Raw genomic sequence first — 20,000 nt, forward strand, 5'->3', positions numbered from 1 at the left:
TCGGTGTTGCCAAGATGGTGCCAGCAGGGGAGCGCCGCCCCGTCCCCCGCCCCCCACAGGACCGCCCCGTCCCCGAGCTGCCTGGCGGGCAGCGGCCTGTCCTGGGTACACGACTGCGGGGGCCGGGGTGCGCAGGGGGTGGCGATGCCGGCGTGGGTGTGGTGGCGTGGCAACACTGTGCGTCAATTAGTATGCAGGGTAAGTCGGCAGGACGTGCGCGGTGCCTCCTGACCCCTGCTGCCACCTGGGGGCCGCCGCCGCCGCCGCCGCCGCCGCCGCCGCCTCCCTGGGGGCGAAGATGAGACCTCTGGAATCCTTGAGTCCTGACTCTCACGGACCTCGCGCCTCCTGCCACCGTAAGGCGTCCTGGGGCTGCCGTTGCTGCCTCTGCGGCTACAAGGGCGTCTCTGAGGGATGCCGCCTGCAGGGTGGCCAGGGGCGCCCGGGACTGCGCCAGGGCCTGGGGACACCGTGACATCATCGGCGGGTCCGTGCAAGACACTAACTCTCACGGGCCTGGCGGCGCCAAAGACGAATCGGAGAGGAATGATGAGGAAGGAGTGACTATGGTGGAGGCGCCACCCCCGCCGCCCGCGCCGCCCGCACCCACACACCGCGACGCCCGGCCCAGGTGAGGGGCGGCCCGCCATCCCTCCCACCCGAGCCTCCCGCGCCACCCGCCCACGCCCCCGCCCTCCCGCAGAAGGCCCCTGGGCACCCCGGGCGCTGGCCGCCCAGGCTGGCGCGGCCCGCAGGCTGCCTGGCACTGCTGCTATGGTGGCACCGGGCACAGGCACGGTGCCAGGCCCACGTCAGGAGCGCGGCGCGGCGCAGCACGCCCTCAGGAGAGAGTTACCGTAGTGACCAACCCGCGGCGAGGCGAGGCGCTGTGCTCCCGCGGCAGCGCGTCTCTGCATCGCAGCCGCGGCCTGCTGCCGCTGCAGGCACTGCCGCCACAGGCTGCTGCCCAGGCCGCCCCTTGGCACCTGTACGGCAGCACTCACACAGAGGCACCACAGGGGTGCCGCGGAGCAGTGACACACCCCAGCACACCCGCCACACGCCGCGCCACGCACCGCCAGTCACACACACACGCCGTGCACGCGTCCACGTTCCCGCCGCGACACACACCGGCAGAGGCAAGGCGCCCCTGCAGCAGGCGGCGCCGCACAGTGACGGAGTGACGCCCAGTGATTGGTGATCCTTACTTTTATGACAGAGTGTTCTGAGTGGCGCCGCGGCCCTCCACTCCCGCCACCACGGCTATGATAGCCGCTGACGCCTTCACCGTGGCCACGTGAGTACCGCACACCCAGGGCGCCGCCACCCAGGGGACGCCCACAGGTGCATTGGGTAGGATGTGTGTGTGTGTGTGTGTGTGTGTGTGTGTGTGTGTGTGTGTGTGTGTGTGTGTGTGTGTGTGTGTGTGTGTGTGTGTGGCTGTGTGTCGCCCCGCGTGTGTTAGGGTGTGGCGAAGGGTGAGGGAAGGCGCAGGGAGTTTACCTGGCCACACCTGGGGTGATTAGGTAAAGGTGCAATAGAATAACTGATTGGAAGGAGAGAGAGAGAGAGAGAGAGAGAGAGAGAGAGAGAGAGAGAGAGAGAGAGAGAGAGAGAGAGAGAGAGAGAGAGAGAGAGAGAGAGAGAGCAAAAAAGAAAGAAAAGAAAACGAAAAACGGGATAGAAGAGGCTGAAGATCATATAAATTTGAATAATGAAAGATAGAAAGAAAGAAATAACGACGAAAGAATTGACAAAGTGAAGGCGACATTATTTGAGAGAAGAGAATGTTTGAAGAGAAAATATGACAATAATACTAGAAATATTGAAGAAAGTATTTTAGAACTGAGAAAAAAAAACTGTAGGAAAGAAACTACTGTCGAGAGAGAGAGAGAGAGAGAGAGAGAGAGAGAGAGAGAGAGAGAGAGAGAGAGAGAGAGAGAGAGAGAGAGAGAGATTAAAGAGAGGCCATTAAGAGAAGATGGGAGAGAGGGGTGTTGTAAACGTGCTAAAAGGGAGAGAAAGTAGAGAGAGAGAGAGAGAGAGAGAGAGAGAGAGAGAGAGAGAGAGAGAGAGAGAGAGAGAGAGAGAGAGAGAGAGAGAGAGAGAGAGAGAGAGAGAGAGAGAAGGAGATTTAATAGAATGGAGAGAATTAAACAGTAGGAAAGGAAGTAGATGCAAGTAAAGATAAAACAGGGGAGATAAAGAGAAATATGAGAAAAATGGAGGAAATTAAAGTGATGAAAGAAAGGAAATGACAAGAAACGAAGACAAAGCGAAAGAAAATAATAAAAAAAGAAGAATTGTAAGAGTGAGATGAAAATGAAAACAATAAAAATAATAAAATAAACGAGAGAGAAAAAGGAGTAGAGAAAAGATAGAAAATTATACGAATGAAGGACCAGAGAGAAAGTAAAGGAGAAGGAAAATAGCGAAGCAATTAATATGGAAAACATAAAAATAAAAATAGAAAATATACATGAAAATTACGATAAAAAAGCTAAAATAGGAAGATAGACATAGAAGGATAACAAAAACGAAAAGAGAAGACTGAAAAAAAAATATTAGGAGTGTGGGAAGAAAGTTAAGTGCACGAAAAAAAGTCAGGAAAAGATGAAAATAATCGATTAGGATTTTTTTATTAGTAGTGAAATACGAAAGTCGATAAACAGACACGCAGACAGACAGACAGACAGACAGACAGACAGACAGACAGACAGAAAGACACAGAATATACAGATAATAAAAACAGGATGACATATATGTAAATAGATAGTGTTGGTAGGTAGGTAGATAGATAGGATGATGGATAGATAGATATACAAACAGATAGATAGATAGATAGATAGATAGATAAACAGCTAGATAGATAGATAGATAGACAGACAGACAAACAGACAGACAGACAGACAGACAGACAGATGGACAATTAAATAAACAGACACTTAGTTATAAATAAAAGAGGTAGAAAAATAATAACACAGCAAACGAAACAAAAAAAAAGAAAAAAAGAAAAAAAATGGAAACGTTTTTGAATAAATTTTTGAACCAAGAAAAAAAAAATCAGTCAGGAAACGATCTCCTTAGCAACGCCATTCCTGGAAACCCTCAACTGTTTTCCTGGAATCAAAACTGGAAAAATAAAGGAAAAAAATATATATACTGGATGTTATAGATACGAAAATGGAAAGAGGAATAAGAGGAAAGAGAAGAAAAATAGTAAATAGAGGGAAATTTTTGATAGTTTGTGTGGTTTTACTTCAGTTCTTTCATTTTGTCTATTTTCTTTCTTTTAATTACTTGTTTTCTATCTTTCTTTTCTTTATTTCTTTACTCTTTCCTTCCTTCCTCCGTTCCTTCTTCCTTCCTTTCTTATTTCTCTGTGGTTATTTTAGTTCACTTTAGTTTTTGTGTATACTGTTTTTCTTCTTTTCCTTCCCCTACACCATTTCTTTCTTCCTCTTCTTTCCTTCCTTCATCCTTCCCTTCTCTCTTTATTCACACATTTTCTCTCTTTTCTTTCGCTTCTTCGTTTTTCTCGTTTTTCTTATTTCTAGTAGTTACCTTAAACCCTAAAATATTATAAACACCAAAACCCCCCAAAAATATTAAAAAAACACACCCAAACACCCCAAAAATATACCAGACCACCTCTAAAAAACACGCAAAAACACCTAAAAGCAAGCCAAAACACCGTCAAAACACACAAAACACATCAAGACACGAAAAACGGAACCCATCACCACCAAACATCCAGAAAAACACACAAGAACATCCAAATCACACCAAAACACCCCAAAACACACCTAAATGCCCTCAAACACACCAAAAAACATCAACAGCAATAAGAAAAAACATACTTGAAATACATATACGAGTGAATTCGAGTCTTTTTATCTATCTTAAGTATTTTGTTAGTGAGTTTGAAGATACTACACGTTGTTTATGAGATCAGGTGACAAGGTGACTGAGGAACAAGGTGAGGCAATGCTAGAGAGGTGAGGTAACGATAAGTACTTGTGTAGATAATATAGAAAGTAATGATAGGATGAATAGATAGAAGTTTAATGATAAAGAAAAAAATTAGTGAAGGGAAATAACGATAGCTGATAATTCATGACATAGGAATTAGTGAGAGAATGGATGAAAATTGGGAGATGGAAATAAATTAAAGAAAAAAAGTGGAAAATAAAAATAAGAAAAAGAAAAAAAGGAGAGAAAAGAGAAAAAACAAAACAAAATACAAAGCAATTAAAGGAGAATACAATAAAAATTAAAATTACTGATGATAAGGATAAGATAAGAGGAGAAAAATAGAATAACAAATGGCATACAGGATAATAAAAAAATACATATATATGAAAAAGTACACAGAAAAGAAAGAGGAGAGGAAAATAATAAAAAAAATGAAAAAAAAATTAAATATCGAAAAAGAGATTCAAGGGGGGAAAAAAAGGGATAAGAGAACAGGTGAACGAATAGAACAGGAAACTGAAGAACAGCTTAACGATGAACATAACAGGAAGACAAACCACGCAAAAAAAAAAAAAAAAAAAAAGAAAAATGGTAGAAGAAAAAAACTAACAATGCTACTTCCACGAATAAGAGAGAAAAAAAGAAAAAGAAAAAAAAAGAACAGGAAGAATTAGCAATCAGCATAAGAGGAGAACAATCAATATAACAGTCAGCATAACAGATGAACAATAGCGATATAACGATCGGTATAAATATTAACTCTGGAACTTAAACAGAAGAGGGCGTGGCAAACTTGGTCGCCATCTGGTCTACATGTGTTGCTTACGGCGGAATTATTACTGGGTACTGACTGATTGGTATCGTAATGACAATATCAATGAGTGTAATGAAAACCTGCGATACGAAATGATTAACAGCACCAGAACTAATATAAGGAATTTTTATAAGCATCCACAAGAAAAAAAGAAAAAAAAAGAGAAAAAAAAGGGGGATTAGAAATAGGTTTTGAAATTTCTACTCAGTTTCAAGATTGGAGGTGGCTGATGAACAAGTGAAGATGTGTTAGAGTGATTTGTGGTTGGGGAAAGATGGAGCAAATGACAGTGAAAGGGTTAACAAGACAGTATCGGGTCCAGACAACAACACAACACACAACACCCATTATACGCGCCACCTCTACATGTAACTCGTGAAAACAGAGAAAAATGCAATACTTAAAACGTATAATACATACATACAGTAGTAAAAATAAATAAAAGAAAAAATACATAAGTAATTCTGCGTTACTGTGGCCCTTTTAATAATTGTAATTCAGAACTGGCAAATGTGATCTGGTGCGCGTAAAAGTAAAGAAAAATAACTAAGAAAAAATAAAGTAAAGATTAAAAAAAAAGTGTTATTCTTAAAAAAAATGTTCTTGCGCATTTTTCTAAGTAACTTCAAGTAATTTCCTAAGAACGGCCGTGTTCCCGATACGACTTGCGTGTTACTCTTGTGGATGTGTTTAAGTGAAAATGAGAGAAACTAATATAAAAAAAGTTGTTTCTAAGTAATTTCAAGTATCTTCTAGGGACAGCAGTGGTTCCGATGAGGCGGGAGTGTTTGTCTCGTGTGTGGGTTCAAATAAAGAAAGAAAAAAAGAAAAGAAAAGAAAATGTCTTGCTCTCGTCACAGATATTTTTGTGGGTGTTTCTAAGAAGCCATAAGCAATTTTAAAGAACAAGATACAACAGGTGCTCGTGTGTGTGTTGAAGGAGCGTTATTCTTGTAAAGCTGGTGTTGTGGGTGTTGTTAAGTAATGTTAGTTAGTTTTAAAAGAATAACAGTGTCCATGATGCAATAAAAGTGTTATATCTGTCTGTCTCTAAATAAAGAAAATAATGAGGCTTATATCGTAATGAAGAACAAACCTGTAAGAGGAAATCATGATAACAAATTTTTCTGAACCTTAAAACTATAAAAAAAATACGATACAAGTGCTATTTTGTGTACATTTAAATGAAAAAATTGTAACATTTTATAGTAATGCAAAACAAATAAAAAGAAAGAAAAACTGATGGTAAGAAATAGTTAGAAAAATTTATAAAGCACATTTCTATACTTTGTGAAAAAAAAAACTTAATTAGAAAACAGAAACAATATTCACAAGGAAGGATATTTTTTGTGTGCGAAGGAAGTGGGCCAAGGGGAGAGAGAGAGAGAGAGAGAGAGAGAGAGAGAGAGAGAGAGAGAGAGAGAGAGAGAGAGAGAGAGAGAGAGAGAGAGAGAGAGAGAGAGAGAGAGAGAGAGAGAGAGAGAGAGAGAGAGAGAGAGAGAGAGGAACGAAATTCACTATTCTGCAGCTTTTCTCCCCCCCCAAAAAAAAAAGGAAAAGAAAAAGTTAATCAGATAATCGAATCGAAAATGTTATTATTATTCTTACGTATATGTGAAATGAAAGAAAAAAAAAACAATAAATTAGTGGAAAATAAATTAGTGGATGATGACGATAATAATAATAATAATAATAATAATAATAATAATAATAATAATAATAATAATAATAATAATAGTAATAATAATGACACCACACCTTTACTACTACTACTACTACTGCTATTACTACTACTACTACTACTACTACTACTACTACTACTACTTCCACCACCACCACCACCACCGTAATATAGATAAACAAATAATCAGACAACAAAAACAATGAATAAACAAAACATAATAAAAAGAAACACGAAAAAAAAAACAAAATAAGAAAACAACAAAAGCAACGAGACGAAAGAAAAAAAGAAGAGAACGATGAAAAAAATTGAAGAGAGAGAGAGAGAGAGAGAGAGAGAGAGAGAGAGAGAGAGAGAGAGAGAGAGAGAGAGAGAGAGAGAGATAAGAAAAAAAGAAAACAAATAATATGGCGACTGACAGAGACGAGGATCAGCCATCTTGTTATTATTTGGAAGAGGAGGAGGAGGAGGAGGAGGAGGAGGAGGAGGAGGAGGAGGAGGAGGAGGAGGAGGAGGAGGAGGAGGAGGAGGAAGTGAAAGGATATAGAGAAAACAATGGCCAAGTGAGAGAGAGAGAGAGAGAGAGAGAGAGAGAGAGAGAGAGAGAGAGAGAGAGAGAGAGAGAGAGAGAGAGAGAGAGAGAGAGAGAGAGAGAGAGAGAGAGAGAGAGAGAAATATATAATAATTATGATGAAAAAATAAACACACACACACACACACACACACACACGCATCTCACTATTTGCCCTTCAATTTTCCTTCGTCATCTTCACATTGTTGAGGGAAAGGAGAGAAGGAGGGAAGGAAGGAGGGAAGGACTGCCTCTCCTTTCCTCCTCCTCCTCCTCTTCCTCCTCCTAGCTGCTCTGATACCTGAAGAGGAAATGGTCAACTCTTTCTCTCTCTCTCTCTCTCTCTCTCTCTCTCTCTCTCTCTCTTTTTTTCTTTTCTCACCTCAAGTACAATTCTGTGTCTGAAAGTCACTCTCCTCCTCCTCCTTCTCCTCCTCCTCCTCCTCCTCCTCCTGCTTTTCTTCTTGCTCCTTCTCTTCTTCCTTTTATTTGACTTATTTATCGTTTTCCTCTCTCTTCTATTTTTCTTTTTTTTATTTTTTTATTCAGTGTTACTATTCTTCTACTGTTTCTCTTATTCCTCCTCCTCTTCCTCTTTTTTCCTTCTCTCCTATCTTTATCCGCTTTACTCTTCGTTACTTTTTCTCATCTCTTTCTCTCTCTCTCTCTTCTCTTTATTTATTGTTATTCTTTCTCTTCTGTTTTTCCTCCTCTTTCTTCATTGTTGTTCTTGTTTTTCTCTTATTCCTCCTTCTCTTCTTTCTCGTTTCTACGCTTTATTAATCCTTAGTCTTTCTCCTTTATTCTTCATTGTTCTCTTCTTTTATCCACTATTCTTTCTCTTTAACTCTATTGAAAACAAACGAACGAAGGAAGAAACAAACAAACAAACAAACAAACAAACAAGAGGCGAAGGAAGGGGATAAAGGAAGGAAGGAAGAAATAAATAAAGAAGACTGACGAACATATTAATTTTTCTTCTCCTCCTCCTTCTCCTCCTTCTCTTTCTATTTTTAGCAACAAAGCAAAATAGTAAATACAGAAAATAGAGACTAACAAAGGAAGAAGAGAGAAGGATAGCGATGAAGGAGAGGAGGAAGAAGTAGATGAAGGAGAAACTATCTTACATCTCTTCCTTCCTTCATTCCTTTGTTAAAAAAAAATAAAAAACAACCTAACCTAAAATTCCTTCCCTCCTTCCTTCTTTCCTTCCTTCGTAAGAAATTCAAACGTAGATAACTGGGAAGATAAGAAGGGTGAAAGAAAATGAAGGAGGGGGCTGAAGGAGGTGGTGAGGGAGAGAAACTGACACACACCCCTTTATACGAAATGATAGATGGATAAAGGAATAACGAAGGAAAGGTGAAGGAAGATAATGAAAGAGTAGATAAAGGAAGAGGTGAAGGAGGGAAAAGAACGCACGAACACACACGCTTCTTTATTCCTCGCGAAAACTTAACTAAAAAGGGGAAAAAAATGAAAAATAATAACGAAGGAAGGGATGAAAGAGAGAATGAAGGAAGCGATGATGGAGAAAAATCAACTTTACTCCCCAGATTAAAAAAAAAGAAAAAGAAAAAGAAAACTCAATAACTAAAAAAAAGTGAAAAATAATAATGAAGGAAGGAATGAAAGAGAAGACGAAGAAGGGAAGAAGGAAATCAACAGAAAAACTTTACTTTCCCTCCCCACACACAAAAAAACGTACAATTCAATAACTAAAAAAAAAAACAAAAAAAGAAAAGAAAATGTAATAAGAAAGGAGAGAATGGAATTGATAAAAGACAGAAACTAAAACGCACACTCCTTTACACACGCAAAAATAAATAAACAAATAAACAAATAAATAAATAAATAAACCATACAATTTAATAAACCCCCTAAAAAAATCAAAATACTAATGAAGGAGGGACTGAAGGAGGCGATGAATACGATAAATTAATACACGACCCTTTCTCTCCCTCCTGCAGGATGAACCAGCTGTGCAAGGTGTGTGGAGAGCCCGCTGCTGGCTTCCACTTCGGGGCCTTCACCTGCGAGGGATGTAAGGTGAGTGACGCACCTGTGATGCCTGTAGATACCTGTACAAAAAGGAGGAGGAGGAGGAGGAGGAGGAGGAGGAGGAGGAGGAGGAGGAGGAGGAGGAGGCGGGTAGCAACTATATATATTACCTGTAGGAAATACCTTTAAGTTTTGGAAGAGGAGGAGGAGGAGGAGGAGGAGGAGGAGGAGGAGGAGGAGGAGGAGGAGGAGGAGGAGGAGGAGGAGGAGGAGGAGGAGGAGGAGGAGGAGGAGGAGGATAACCACTTCAAACACAAATAAGATTACGATTCTGTCTTTTCCTGTGGTGGTGGTGGTGGTGGTGGTAGTAGTATTAGCAGTAGTAGTAGTAATAGTTGTAGTAATAGAAGTAGTAGTAGTAGTAGTAGTAGTAATAGTAGTAGTCCTTATCACTATCATCACTATCATTATCACGGTGAAGGGAGTGAAAGGGAATGGGGGGTAGATGAGAAGTGGCTGGATGTGAATGGGGAAGAGGAGGAAGAAGAAGAGAAAAGGGGGAGGGATGGGCAACGGTACTCTACGGGGGTCAAGAGGTCAAAGAACAAGTGGGAGAGGTCAAGTTAGGTCACCTCTTGTTATTTCTTGACCTAACCCTCTCCTCTCTCTCTTCTCCTCCTCTCCTTCCCTCTCTTCTCATTTTCCTTACTTTCCTCTTTATCTCTTATCTCTACTCTCTGTTTCTCTCTCTTTTACTGCCTTGTTTCTGGGTGTTTTTGTTCTTGCTTTCATTCTCTTTCTTTTTCTTTTTCTCTCCTCTTCCTTTCTCCCTTTTTGTTCTTTTATTGTTTTTTTTTCTCTTATGTTCTTTCTTTTTCGTTCTGTTTCATCTTTCACTGTTTTGTTCATAGGTGTTTTCAATTTCTTCTCTCTCTCTCTTTTCTCTCTCTCCTTCCTTTTTTACGTATTTCCTCTCTATCATCTACCTTTCGTCTCCGTTCGTTCTTTTTTTTTCTTCTTCTTTCTTCTATACCTTCATCTTTGTTTTTTCTTCGTTTTCTTCCTTCCTTTCCTCTTTGTTTTATCTTCTTTTTCCTGCGTTTCTCTCATTGGTGTTGTGTATTTTCATCTCTCTCTCTCTCTCTCTCTCTCTCTCTCTCTCTCTCTCTCTCTCTCTCCCCACCCACCCACACACACACACACACACACACACACACATCCCTCCCCCCTCATTACGTAAATACACCAAAAACAAAACAATATTTTAGAGATTAAATATTACCACGTCCATCACCCCCATCCCCCTTTCACCCCTCTAATAAAAGGGAGAGGGGAAGATCCTCACGAGTCACCCCTTCACCCGTCCGATCACCCCGCCGCTTTCTTGACAGTGCAGGTTTATTATAAGTACACGTGGGGTTACTTATGTCTGCTAGTGTTAAGTGTACCTCTTTGCAGCCCATCTGGTGTTTACTTGTGTGTGCTTAAGTGTGTTAAGTAACGGTTTAGTGTGTGTGTATGTGTGTGTGTGTGTGTGTGTGTGTGTGTGTGTGTGTGTGTGTGTGTGTGTGTGTGTGTGTGTGTGTGTGTGTGTGTGTGTGTGTGTGTGTGTGTATGAGAGAGAGAGAGAGAGAGAGAGAGAGAGAGAGAGAGAGAGAGAGAGAGAGAGAGAGAGAGAGAGAGAGAGAGAGAGAGAGAGAGAGAGAGAGAGAGAGAATCACACACAAAGACACCAAGATAATGAGATAATGAAAGGAAAAAAAAAATGGAAAGACTAAGAGAGGAATTAGGAAAGCAGAATTAAAAGAGAAAATGAAGAAATTGGGAGAAATGAGAAAACGAAGAAAAAAAGAGAGGGAAAGAGAAAATGTAGAAGAAAACCTAGAGAGAGAGAGAGAGAGAGAGAGAGAGAGAGAGAGAGAGAGAGAGAGAGAGAGAGAGAGAGAGAGAGAGAGAGAGAGAGAGAGAGAGAGAATATCCCCCTTAATAACACCCCACAAGAGACTCATCCCTCCAGCCTGACTCGGGGATAAAAAGAGGAGGAGGAGGAGGAGGAGGAGGAGGAGGAGGAGGAGGAGGAGGAGGAGGAGGAGGAGGAGGAGGAAGGACACTATAGGGAAGATATACACACAATCTAAATTCCTCTTCCTTTCTTGAAATGTGGAAAGAATGATATAAAAGAGAAAGGAAGAGGAGGAAGAGGAGGAGGATAAGAAGATGGAGGAGGAAGGAGAGAGAGAGAGAGAGAGAGAGAGAGAGAGAGAGAGAGAGAGAGAGAGAGAGAGAGAGAGAGAGAGAGAGAGAGAGAGAGAGAGAGAGAGGGAAGAGTAGAAAAGAAGCTGTAATTATTTAGATCTTCAGAAAAAAAGTAATAAAATTGTTCGTCTTTTCTTTCCTCCTCCTCCTCCTTCTTCTTCTTCTTCTTCTTCTTGTTCTTCTTCTTCTTCATTGCTATCATTTTAATAACACTCACCTATTTCATAATAATCACATTTTTTTTTACCTATGTCCATTTTGCTTCTCTTCTCTTATTTCCTCTTTCATTCAAGTCTTCATATTTATTCCCTCAAAACCCATTTCCCTGACACTCATGAAGACAAGCAATGGCCATGGCTTGACTTGCAATACTATTCTTTTCTTCCCTTCCAAACTCCATTTTCTTTACGTTTATATGGGCGAGAAAATGGGTTAGTAATGACGGTGGCTTAGCTAACATGACTTTCAATACTGTGCTTTTTTTTTCTTCTTTTCTTATTCCAACCTCAATTTTCTTTGGTTTCACGGGGGCGAGAGACTGGCTGAGCAATGGCGGCAAGGCTTGAACGGCTTGACTTTTGGGGCCTTGAGAAATATATTTAATAAAACTGGTATTGGTATCACATCCCCGATATTTACAGAGACAAGTGGCTAGGATAGTTGTGGAATAGTTTGGGTTGTTGCGGCTTACATGAAGGACTGGTGGTGGTATCATAATCTTGTCTGGCTTAGTTATGGCGGTAGCTGTGGCGACTGGCTTGGCATGGATTGGGTTACTGCGGCTTAAGAAACACAAACTTGAGGCGGTATTAGCAGTATAACCTTTGCATTAACAGAGACAAGATACCGGCTGAGTTTTAGGGGCTGGCTTAGTGTTGCCTTGGTCACTGCAGCCTAAGAAATATAAACTCAATTTGTTGTTTTTATTTTGCAACGTTTATAGAGACAAGATGCTGGCTTACCTTTGGCTTTCATTATGGCGACAGACTTAGCGTCACTAGGGTTATTGCAGCCTGACACACATAAACATAAGGGGGTGCTGCTATTTTAACCTTGGCATCAATCCTTGTCTTTCACACTCACTGACTAAGACCATCAGCGCCATCTAGGAATGATTCCCCGTACTCTAAGACCCTCAGCGCCATCTATGAGAAATTCCCCGTACTCTGTCTATCACTGCGCTTATCGTCCTACTTTTTAATAGGTTCTAGCAGTTATCGAAGGTTTTCAATGGTTTTCACGTTTCTGGTGATAGTTTAACAATCACTCTGCATCATTAGAGGAAGAAAACAATCACGAGAACTCGACCCGTATTTAAAAACGCTTTGCTATCCCACCACGACTATTTTCAAAGGCCACCGAGATGATTAGTTGGGTTCTCAAGGCTGTTCCTCCTCTTGATAATACAGGAATCTTGTTAATCTGTCGTTAGAATCGTAAAAACACCCTTAAAAACCCGTGCAACTTCAACTAGAGGCTTTTCATTGTAGTGGAGGTGAGGCGCTGGTGTTTCAGAATATGATGACTAAACTATTAATTTCTTTAGCGCTTGAAAATACTCCTGATGAGAGAAAAGATGGGAGGGTGTCAGGAAAAGAGGGAATAACGAAAGGTAGTGATGATATGAAAATAGATGAACGAATGAAGGAAATGAAGGATGGGGAGTGAAGGGAAGGGTGATAAATGAGAGAGAGAGAGAGAGAGAGAGAGAGAGAGAGAGAGAGAGAGAGAGAGAGAGAGAGAGAGAGAGAGAGAGAGAGAGAGAGAGAGAGAGAGAGAGAGACTTTCCTTATTTAAATTTTCAGCGGCGGCAAATGAATTTTTTTTTACTTTCTAGATTTCATAAACTTTTCACGAAACTATCTTTTGTATAAATAAAATCTGTGGTTACTGGTAAGGATGGCAAGAACAACACTACTAATACTACCACTAATAACAATTGATAACCACAGCCTCTATTTGTTCTTGTTACCATTATTAGTGACGCTACCACCAATAATCACCGTAATAATAATAATAATAATAATAATAACAATAATAATAATAATAATAATAATAATAATAATAATAATAATAATAATACATTAATAATAACACACTAATGAAATACAGTAATGATAACGGCCACCTCTTCTTACACCCAGCGAAACATTACGAAACTACAAAATGAGAAGCAGAGAAATGTGATACGATTAATTAAATAAAAGAAGCTCCGATACACAGCCAAGTTCCGAGTTAGTCCAGTAAAAAAAAAAAGAAAGATGAAAAATGTGATAAAACAAAGGTTCACGAAATTTAAAGAACTTAACAGTATTTTTAATGAAAATTACTGCTACTTCTACTGTTACTGTTGCTGCTACTGCTACAAGAAGAAGAAGAAGAAGAAGAAGAAGAAGAAGAAGAAGAAGAAGATGAAGAAGAAGAAGAAGAAGAAGAAAGGAAAAAAAGTGATGATGAATACGAAGACAGCGACGAAGAAAATAACAATAACAATAATAATAATAATAAGAAGAAAACAAGAAGAAAACGAAGGAAAAGAAAACGAAAAACACCACCACCATCACAACCACAAACACAACCACCATCACTACCCTGCATCATAGTCACCACCACCACCACCACCACCAGCACACACAGAACCAAGGACACGGCGGTGAGTAGTGGCCATTTTCTACCGCCAGTCGGTGCGTCAAGGCGGCGGCAGGTGAGGCGGCGAGTCGCTGATGTCACCTGGCGCGGGAAGATGAGAGGGGATAAGCGAGAGGAGCGGGAGGAGAAGGAAGAGGAGGAGGAGGAGAAGGGAGACGAAGGACAGTATAATAGTAGTAGTAGTAGTAGCAGTAGTAGCAGCAGTTGAAGAAGAAGGAAGGAGAGTAGAAGGAGGGAAGAGGTGAAGAATAGCAGAGAAACAGCAGCAGAAGGAGGATGAACAGAAGCAAAGGGAACGTCGACAGGAGGAGGAGGAATAGGAGGAAGAGGAGGAAGAGGGAGGAAAAGTGCGTATGGTAAAAAAGAAAATTAAATCAATAAATCTATGAAGGTAATCTGAAAAAAGGGAGTATTTTGAATGATAATAGAGATGTGGAAGACTGGCTGGGATAAGATAAGTGATTAAATACTCATGTTGCCTGGAAAATTATAGAAAAGACAAGGTACTGGGGAACATATGTGGAAAATATTGATGTTACCGGGAAAATATATAAAAAAAGAGAAGGTACCAGGGAAAAGAAGTGAAAGATGCTAACGTTACAAGGGAAAAATATAGGAAAAACAAAGCACTAGGAAAAATAGATAGGAAATAGTCATATTATCGTGAAAATAAACAGAAAAAGACCTGAGGAAAAAAAAACGAAAGAAAAGATAAGGTACAGGAAAAAAAAAATGTAGAGATAAGATTTTAAGGAAAAGGCGATGGAAATGAGGCCTTTTGTAGTTATAAAAGACAGAAGCTACTGAGAAAAGAAAAAAAAAATGGAGTTATCGGGGAAAGATACATAAATGAAAAGACAAGCTGGTGAGGAAAAGTTACATGAAAGGATGAGGTTATTGATGAAAAATTGGACAAGAAAAAAAAATGTTGGAAAAATGATGAAAGGCAAATTAGAAAGGGAAAAAAATGAAAAAAAAAATGTGAGATGAAGAAGAGGAATATAACGAGAAAGAAATAAGAAAAAAGAGGGAGGAGGACAAGAACGAGAATAATAACAAAAAAAGAAAAATTATGTAATACGCATTTGAGGCAATTCTAGTACTATCAATAAAACAGAAATAAAAAAAAACTAAACAGAAAAAAGGCAAAACCACCTGTACATTTGAAGAATTACAAAATATAACTTGACAGGAAAAAAAAGGAAAAAGAGGAAAAGTACTACTCTTAAGACAACTGGGTGACAACAAGCTTTTCTACAATGGTTTCCAAGAAGAATGACGTGTCTCTTCTATCTCCCTCGTTAACCTACTAGTAAACTGCTACTAAATTGCTGCTATTACTAATACCACCACCACCACTACTACTACTACTACTACTATTACTACTACTACTTCTACTACTACTTCTACTACTACTACTACTACTACTACTACTACTACTACTACTACTACTACTACTACTACTACTACCACCACTCAACCACCACCATCACACAACCATCACCAAATAACTATACTTCTTAACTTAACCATGACCACCACCACCGCCGCCGCCGCCGCCGCCGCCAGGAGAGGTCAGAGGTGAGGGCGAGGTCACAAGCATGGCGGAGCGAGGTCAAAGTTTAAATTTCACACTCCTGTCTTCACCTCTGCCTAATAGTAGAGCATCTGGGCCTCTGATTGGCTGATAGGCTTAAATGGAGGCTGCTGATTGGGCGATGAGATTAGGAGTGTGATTGGACGAATTTCACGCCTCGGGTATTTTTTTTTATTTTCGTTTTTTTTTTTGTGTTGGTGGGAAAAATTTTGTCGTGTTTTCGTTTTTTATTTATTTTTCTTCGTGTTTTGGAAAGTTTGATTTTTTTTGTATGTTTTTTTCTATTGTGTGTGTTTGGCTTTGGGTGTTTGCGTGTCTCTCTCTCTCTCTCTCTCTCTCTCTCTCTCTCTCTCTCTCTCTCTCTCTCTCTCTCTCTGGGAACAAAGTTTTGAGTTTATAAGTAAATTGCAGTAGTAATAGTAGTAGTAGTAGTAGTAAAATAATATAATAAGATACATATAGAGAATATGAAATCAATTCAGAGAGAGAGAGAGAGAGAGAGAGAGAGAGAGAGAGAGAGAGAGAGAGAGAGAGAGAGAGAGAGAGAGAGAGAGAGAGAGAGAGGATTTTGTGTGTTGACGTAACGGTGCTGACCAAGACTTGACAGGAATCTCTCTCTCTCTCTCTCTCTCTCTCTCTCTCTCTCTCTCTCTCTCTCTCTCTCTCTCTCTCTCTCTCTCTCCATTTCCCATAAAAATTTTCACCTTTCCCCAATAAATTATCCGGATTACAGCAACGAGGTAAATCACAGGTATTTTAGTCACTGTTATCACTGTCTTTGAACTAAAACGTACTTTGAGTTAGGTTAGATTTAAGATTAGGGTGGATTTTCACTGTTCTCGTAGTAATAGTTCGGTTCGGTTACGTTAGGTTCAATTACGTTGTTTTAAGTCAGGTTATGTTTGGTGAAGTTAGGTCAGGTCAGGTTTAGTTAGGTTAGGTTAGGTCAAGTTATGTTAGGTTAGGTTAGGTTAAGTTTTATGTTACGTTAGGTTAGGTACTAATTAATATGTTCTTTTCCCAGTAGGTTAAGTTCTGGTTAGGTTAGGTTAGGTTAGACTATGTTAAGTTATTTTAAGTTAGGTTAAGTTTTATTATGTTACTTTATGTTAGGTTAGGTTAGGTTAAGTTTGGTTAGGTTAGGTTAGGTTAGGTTAGGTTAGGTTAGGTTAAGTTTTGTTAAGTTAGGTTTTTCATTGTTCTACTCAACACATTCTCCTCCCGTTCCCAGTCGTTCTTCGGCCGCACGTACAACAATCTGTCACAAGTGCACGAGTGTAAGAACGGCGGGCAGTGCGTGATCAACAAGCAGAACAGAACCTCGTGCAAGGCGTGCAGGCTCCGGAAGTGCCTCCTGGTGGGCATGTCCAAGACGGGGTCCAGGTGAGTGGGGCGTGTGAGGTGAGGGAAGGGGGTGTGGGTACGCTGAAGGGGTAGTAATGTATGGGAGTGGTGGGTGATGACTTGTAGTGGTGTTGAAGAGGTGATGTGAAGGAGTGGTGGATGAGGACTCGTGATGTGGAGGGAAGGTAAGAATGGAGTATTGAAGGGGTGAACATTTGAACATTCTAACATTTATTTACAGACTAACAAAACTGTGAGGAAGATAGGTGAGGAAGGTGGAAGGGGGTGGACGGATGGATGATAGGCTGAATAGTGGATCATAATTTTTAGTGGTGTGGAAGGAAAAATGTTGAAATGAGGATGGTAGTAAGAAGGGTGGATGGACGGCTGGGTGGATAGGAAGGATAGGAAGTGGAGGAAAATGAACAGTGGAACATGAAGGGGTGTTAGGATTGTAAAGGGAAGGAAAGGAGGTGGAAGGGAAGTGCTGGAGGAAGGAAAGGACGAATGGAAGATTGGAGGAGGAAGGAGAGTACGAATGAAGCAGTGAAGGAAGAAGGGGATGTTAGGGAAGGAGCGAAAGAGGAAGGGAGGAAGGAAGAAAGAGGAAAGGTCGACGAGTAAGGGAGGAAGGAAGAGGGAGGAAGGAAGGAAAGAGGAGGACTGGAGCTGTAAGTCTTTCCTCAGGTACGGGCGCCGCTCCAACTGGTTCAAGATCCACTGCCTGCTGCAGGAGCAGGCTGCCTTCAACGGCCAGGCTTCCTCCGGCCTGCGCCCGCCCATCACGCCCACGCTGCAGGATGGCTCGCTGCCATACGTGGCCAGCCGCCTGCGGGAGGCCATGGGCCACGAGGCGCCCCTCAGGCCGCCCGCGCCGCCGCCGCCACACGATCTGCCCGCAGCCCTGTCCTCGCTGACGGCGGCCACGCACCTCCAGCAGGTAAGCAGGGGGAGGTGAAGGTGGGGAGGGGGTGATGATGGAGGCGTGAGAGAAAAGGGAGAGAGGGCGGGATGTGTGGGAGGAGGAAGCGGAGGAAGTGGGAGAAGAAAAGGAATGGGAGGGCTAATTGGGGAGGAAGAGAGAGTAGCGGTGAAACTTGGTACAGGGAGGCAGGGACGAGGGAGGCAGGGAGGCGCGGAGTGAAGGATGAATAGGGTAAGTGTATATGAGGAAGAGGGGAGGGAGGGAGGGAGGGAGGGAGGGAGGGAGGGAGGGAGGGAGGCAGGCAGGGAGGCAGGGAGTGTAGGGTAAGGAAGTGTGGAGGAGGGAAGCCTAACGCGCCGTGTCCACAGCGGGAGGGCGGCGGCGGCCAGGAGCTGGAGGGGCGCCGCGAGCAGCTGCTGGCGGCGCTGCGTCACTGCCACGCCCTGGAGGCACCGCGCCGAGCCGCGGACCTGGACCTGCGGCGACCCGTGGACCTGGAGGCGCTGCGCCGCCACCTGGAGCCCGAGGGGGAGCGCGCGGCGGCGCCCTTCGCGCTGCTGGAGTGGGAGCGACGCCTGCGGGAGGCCGCGCGCCGCGCCGCGCAGCCTGACCTGGACCGAAAGGCGCCGCAACCCATGGAGGTGAAGGTGTCCCAGGCGCCCGAGGGAAAGGCGCCCCGCAGTGACCTGCCCTCCGCCTCGCCGGACATGGACACCACCGCCGCGCCCCCCAAAGACGACCACGACAAGGGCTTTGCCGGCGGCGGGGGGCGCGGCTCCCCGGGCGCCTGCGGCCTCATGACGGAGGAGGAGCGGCTCACTTTTCTCAAGGCGGTGGCGAGTCCCGTCCCCCACCAGCCCCCCGCCACCTGTGGGGTGCGTGCGCCGCCCCCACGACCTGCTGACCTACACGTCCCTCAACAACAACCTCTTCCCCTTCGCGCCGTGCCCGCCCCTCTGGTCTTCCGTGCTGCCCTTCCCCCCTCTCGCTAAGTTCTACCCGCCCCTGCCCACCCCCGCCCCTCCCCCGCCCCCTCCATCAAGCCGGCGGTGTTCGGCGCCCCCGCCGCCTCGCCCTCTTGCTCGCCGTCGCGCTTCGCCAAGGAGGACGCCGCCACCAAGAAGCGCTTCCTGGACGCCGTGCTGCAGGTGCAGCGCCGCAGCGCCAGCCCTCCGGAGCGCCAGGACGCGCCCGCGGCTTCGCGCTCCCCCCGCGGCCACCAGGTGTCGCCGCCAACCTCGCAGGCCGCCCACGACCAGCCCATCGACCTCACCGTGAGGAGGAAGCGCAAGATGGACAAGAGCGAGATCCAGTACCACCCCGGCGACGACAAATGGCTGCGCGGCGAGGACGGCGACGACGAGGACGACGACGACGACGACGAGGTGGAGGAGCTGCTGGAGGACGACGAGGACGAGGAGGTGACGGAGGAGGAGGCGGTGGAGGAGGTGGTGGAGGAGGAGGCGAAGGAAGGAGAGAAGCAGGTGGAGGTTCCGGTGAAATTACTGAAGCTGGAAGGAGGAACAGTGATGGTATGAAGGAGTGAAGGAAGGAAGCAAGGAGGGAAGGAAGGATATTTAGTCATAAAGTGCCATTTCTACGGGGGGCCGGGGGGGGGGGCAGCCCAGCACCCCTCGCCCTCCTTCACCCACGCCAACACGAAGAAAAAAGAAACAACAACATTCTTTTAATAGTAGTGTATTCATTTTCTCTTTTGTGAGTGTTTAGCCAGTCACAGCTCTCTCTCTCTCTCTCTCTCTCTCTCTCTCTCTCTCTCTCTCTCTCTCTCTCTCTCTCTCTCTCTCTCTTCCTACCTATTCATCTTTAATGTGTTTTTACAATATTACTGACTCTCTCTCTCTCTCTCTCTCTCTCTCTCTCTCTCTCTCTCTCTCTCTCTCTCTCTCTCTCTCTCTCTCTCTCTCTGTCACCCTATCTCAACACATCCATAGCTCTCTCGTATTATTTTAACGTTCCTTTACCGCGTTCCGTCCAGTGTTCCGTCCCCACTACAGTACCCAAGACTTGTGGAGCTTCTGGGTGTTATGAATTATTCCGCAGGGCTCCGTTAAGTATTCCTGACGTGCCTTAGTCCCTCTTAGTGTTCCCTGAGTGTTCCAATGCCGCAGTGCTCCGTAAGAGGCATTTAAAGCCACCGCGGGACTCTACAAGTGGTACAAGTCTCTA

The 20,000-nt window shown here is 43.5% G+C and overlaps 1 protein-coding gene across 1 annotated transcript in view; it reads left to right on the forward strand.

Moving 5' to 3' along the window:
* The first annotated feature begins 604 nt into the window (after window positions 1-604).
* Window positions 605-20,000, forward strand: part of LOC135094253 (sterile alpha motif domain-containing protein 1-like) — a 19,909-nt gene continuing 513 nt past the window's right edge. Inside the window, 7 exon segments of the mRNA XM_063994220.1 lie at window positions 605-1,297; window positions 9,012-9,090; window positions 16,776-16,927; window positions 17,576-17,828; window positions 18,182-18,670; window positions 18,672-18,852; window positions 18,855-20,000. The exon segment at window positions 18,855-20,000 is cut by the window's right edge and continues 513 nt beyond it. Coding sequence (XP_063850290.1) covers window positions 1,266-1,297; window positions 9,012-9,090; window positions 16,776-16,927; window positions 17,576-17,828; window positions 18,182-18,670; window positions 18,672-18,852; window positions 18,855-19,351 — 1,683 coding nt within the window. The 5' untranslated portion in view covers window positions 605-1,265 and the 3' untranslated portion in view covers window positions 19,352-20,000.

This window comes from Scylla paramamosain, chromosome 45 (assembly GCF_035594125.1).
Source record: "Scylla paramamosain isolate STU-SP2022 chromosome 45, ASM3559412v1, whole genome shotgun sequence".
NCBI classification, from domain to species: domain Eukaryota; kingdom Metazoa; phylum Arthropoda; class Malacostraca; order Decapoda; family Portunidae; genus Scylla; species Scylla paramamosain.